This window comes from Akebia trifoliata, chromosome 4 (assembly GCF_017979445.1).
Source record: "Akebia trifoliata isolate Shusen 1 chromosome 4, ASM1797944v1, whole genome shotgun sequence".
NCBI lineage: Eukaryota > Viridiplantae > Streptophyta > Magnoliopsida > Ranunculales > Lardizabalaceae > Akebia > Akebia trifoliata.
The window spans coordinates 43,313,950-43,318,295 of NC_141378.1; the positions used below are offsets into that span (position 1 = coordinate 43,313,950).

General features: G+C 36.5%; 1 protein-coding gene across 1 annotated transcript; it reads left to right on the plus strand.

Annotated features, from left to right (window-relative positions):
* Window positions 1–1,292: 1,292 nt before the first annotated feature.
* On the plus strand, window positions 1,293–3,721 carry HB24 (homeobox protein 24). Its single transcript, XM_086441288.1, has 2 exons — window positions 1,293–1,936; window positions 2,337–3,721. The coding sequence occupies exon 2, from the start codon at window positions 2,419–2,421 to the stop codon at window positions 3,385–3,387; it is 969 nt and encodes a 322-aa protein (XP_086297414.1). The 5' UTR covers window positions 1,293–1,936; window positions 2,337–2,418; the 3' UTR covers window positions 3,388–3,721.
* The last annotated feature ends 625 nt before the right edge of the window (window positions 3,722–4,346 follow it).

The following is a 4,346-nucleotide window of genomic DNA, read 5'->3' on the forward strand; positions in this document are numbered from 1 at the left end:
TTTGGACAAGCAATATAAAATAATGGTTAATAATCATTAAACCTTGAGGGGCGGTTCAATGGCAATTTCGGATCTAATAACCGGTGAGAGTCGATAGGTTGTGAGTTCGTTATCCAGTATGAGCAGTATTTCCTTGGGGCCACCAGAGAAGGCGCACCCTCACTTACTCGATGTGTGTGTGTGTGAGGTGTGAGAGTTGCACGTGTGCAGGGGAGGGACCCATATGTCTTGGCTGCGGCCTTGTTTCTTTCAATCCCCCTAGTTGGACTTGAACTCGGTCACCCTTGTCATAAAATAAAAATGGTTAATAATTAATAAGTGAAGGTAAGTTTCGAACTTATGTCATAGTCTCAACACACTCAAACTTTAGCTAACTTAATACGCTTGAAACCTTCCCAAAAACGTTAGTCATAGTCAAATAACTCGATCGAGTTTTTGATCCAACTCAATGCATTTTCATGTTTACTCAATCGAATTGATGATTTGTTGATTTGGTTCCATCAAGTTTTGCTTGAATCACTCTGAAATCCAATTAAGTTGAGTCAATTTGGCTAAGTTTCAAGTCGACTCACACATTTTAAAAATTATGGTAAGAAGTTAGAACAATGCTAAAATATAGGGGAGCGTTCAAGGGACATCAGTAACAAACATATGTAAAAATAATTATTTTTCAAAATATGGGTTAAAATTTTTGGATTGAGTTAATATTTTCTGAGGATAATCTCTACGATGAAAAAATCATCCTCATAAAAAATCAGCTCAGTCTCAACCTTCTACCCTCATCAAAAGTGATTTAGAATATGGACCATCAATGTTTTACCAATAATTTGTAAATCACTTTTGATGGATTTAGAAATCCAGAATGGACTGATTTTTTGTGAAGATTCTCGTCATATTGATGATCCAACATAAGTAAAAATAATCAATTTTCAAAAATGGGTCAAAAGTTTATATTTTGTGAGCTCACAAACCCCATCAAAAGTGATTTAAAACGTGGATGGTCGATTTTTTATCAATAATTTGTAAATCACTTTTGATAGATTTAGAAGTTCCAAATTGGACTAAAAAAATCAGTTCAATCGAAAATTTCTAACCCATATTTTGAAAAATGATTATTTATATATATAATTTCAATAATAATAAAAATTCATTATGTATTAATATTGATGAGATATTATTAAATATAAAAAGTCAAAGTCACTATTCTATACCAAGTTGGATGTGGAAGTAAAAGATCCACTAAAAAAAAGTACTATTTATAGGGTTAAGAGTATATCAAGCATAAACATATAGGACTATAAACTAATTTGTGCGTCTGATGACTTGTCGATCTACGCGTGATTTGTATAGCTTTTCAAAGGAGAAACTCGCATCAAACTCAGACTCAAGTTTTAGAGAGAAGATGAAAGAGGAATCGATTGCAGTAGAGAAAAGCAAGAAAGAAAAAGCCATCGCTTAAGGAAAAGAGTGGAAGTTGCAGGAGGTGCAGCAGGCGCACAATAGCGTCGAGTAGAGAGAGAGAGAGAGAGACTGACACACACCAAGAAGACAAATGCTGTGTTGTGGACCAAAGCAACCACTTTATTACTTCCCCACAAGCACACAATAGTCCTTACCCTTACCTCTCTCTCTCTCTCTCTCTTTTAATTCTTTCCTTCATCTCTTTAATTAAAATTGAGAGTTTGAGGTTGTGGGAAGGATTCCAGGCAAGCAAAAGCTAAGGCAAGTTAAGGGCAAAATCTCTCTCTCTCTCTCTCTCTCTCTCTCTCTCTCTCTCTCAATAATTATTAGAGAGATGGGACCAGTGTGGAAGAGGAGGAACATGACATGTCGGTGGTTTTGCAGAGAAGCTCTTAATCTCTTGTATCTCACGCTCAATTTCCCCTCTTTCAACACAAGCAACCAACTTGTTTCTTGCTTTGGGCTTTGATGGCTGGTAGGAAACAAAACCCACTCTACATCTCTCTCTCTCTCTCTCTCTCTCTTTTTCTTTATTTCTTTCTAATCTTCCCTAATAGTCAGACTGGTTATGGTGTGTTAGCTTAGTGATGTTGTTGGTGGGGTATAAGTTACAACCTATATCTCCTCCTTATTAGCTTGCTTTCTTTATAATTAATCTATGGTTTCTGTTAGAGGTATAAGAGAGTAGTAGTGATTCTATTGTAGGGTCATCTCCTTTAACCTTCAAACTTCAAATTCTCTTCTTTGAGTGAATTTAGAGAAATGGGTTGGTGTTGATTTGTTTAATTAGCTTTAGCTCTCTCAAGTCTCAAGGGTTTTAAATGTTTGTTTATATATATACTTAATTAAATTCTCTCTTTGATAATTTGAGTTAGGTTTGATAGAAGAAAGGTAAAGAGAGACAGACAGACGGACAGAGAGAGAGAGATTGAGATCTTTGGGGTTTTGTAGACTTAAATGGACTTGAGAGGAAGCCAAGATAAGAGATTTGGGATGCCAAACTCTTTGGGAAGTTATAATCCTCCCATTAGAGAAACCTCTTCAACTTCAATAATTCCACCACCAACAACAACACCACTTGGAGAGAGATCAAGTAGAGAAGGAAATGGTAATGGAATCACAATGTTCACCTCATCACAAACCCTAGATCACCACAATCATCATCATCATCATCATCATCATCATCACCATGATCATGAGGAAAGAGATCCAGATCCTGAACCAGACCCAGACCCAGACCCAGACCCAGATCCAGATCCAATTCCAGTGTCAATTGCAGTTACAGGTTCATCATCATCTACATCAGTAGTAAGATATCAAGAATGTTTGAAGAACCACGCGGCAAGCGCAGGAGGTCATGTAATCGATGGATGCTGCGAATTCATGCCAGATGGCGAAGATGGTACACCAGAATCACTTAAATGTGCCGCGTGTGATTGTCACCGGAACTTCCATAGAAAAGAAATCAATGGTGAGAATCAATCCGGTGCTAATCGCTTATATTACTACCGAAGTAACAAAATCCCACCACCACATCTTCCACTCCCACCACCTCCTCCACCTCATCCTTCAACCTCAATTCCACCACCAATGATGATGGCCTTTGGTCGTGGTGTTGGTGCAGCTGGACCGACAGATTCGTCCAGCGACGAACTTAACGTGTACCACTCGAACGTGGGGGCAACGGTAGCGATGGCACCGCCCCAACCTCAAACTTTCGCATCGTCGAAGAAGCGTTTTAGAACGAAATTCACACAAGAACAGAAAGATAAGATGTTGGATTTAGCAGAGAAGATTGGGTGGAGGATTCAAAAGCAAGATGAGTCAACTGTGCAACAATTTTGTGAAGAAGTTGGTGTGAAGAGACAAGTTCTTAAGGTGTGGATGCACAATAACAAACATTCTTCAATGAAGAAGAAGGATTAATTGTGAGAAAGAAATCATCGAGATTCGCACAAGTTGATTGGTAGATGAATTGGAGAAGAAGGAAGGGAAGTGAGAAGAATCTTAGAGCTATATACATTGTCGTCTTGTTTTTTCTTTTTTTTTTTTTTTTTTTTTTTTTATGTTGGAATTTGGCCCATATCTTGGCATTGTTGTTGTTAAATTTAAACATTAACTTGAATTATTTTTCTCTTCTTTGTACTTCCTCTAGTTCAAATTCTGCAAAAAGAAGGCATTTTTCAGAAGACCCATCTCTTCTTTTCCTTATTATTCATCTTTAATGTTGTGGTGATGATAAAGATTTTAACTTTTTAAAGATTGTTTATTTTCTTTTTGTGTATTGTCATTTTCTTGCATGAAATATTCAATCTCAACTTAATTAACTCATACAAATCTTCTTGACAAAAGCTTTGGTTTATGGTTACTTGGTGATTTAAGAATCAAGTCGATTTAAAAATCAAATTGATAATTGTATTAGAAATGTAATTAATCGACCTCTTAAATTTAAAATCGGCACAATTAAGGATGAAGTTTGGCACTTCTTTTAAAGGTTTGCCATGATATTTATGTGTACTCCTAGTAATTGAATCTTGAGCTATCATAGTCGTGACTATATATACAAACAACATACGGGTGCTTAATTTTAATGTATATTAATAGATTGTGTGTGGTGAGACATCTTATAAAGGTTACTAATGGAAAGATGAGTCGTGATTTTTCGACTCGAAAATTTTCACTCGGCTTGTCGTTGTTGACGTGATAAGGCAAAAAATCATAAATCTTTTTCTTCGGGATACACAAGGAAAAAGATCAATGGTTCTGTGCCCTTGCCACATCAATCGAGTGCAGACTGAGAAAAAAATTTCGAGTCAAAAAATTATTAGCCTAGAAAAGAATGTCTCACACAAGGCAATACAGATAAACCAATACTTAAACTGGAG

Bases quoted from the DNA above. Each gene is read 5' to 3' on its own strand.
- HB24 (XM_086441288.1), top strand. From the start codon at position 2,419: ATGGACTTGAGAGGAAGCCAAGATAAGAGATTTGGGATGCCAAACTCT.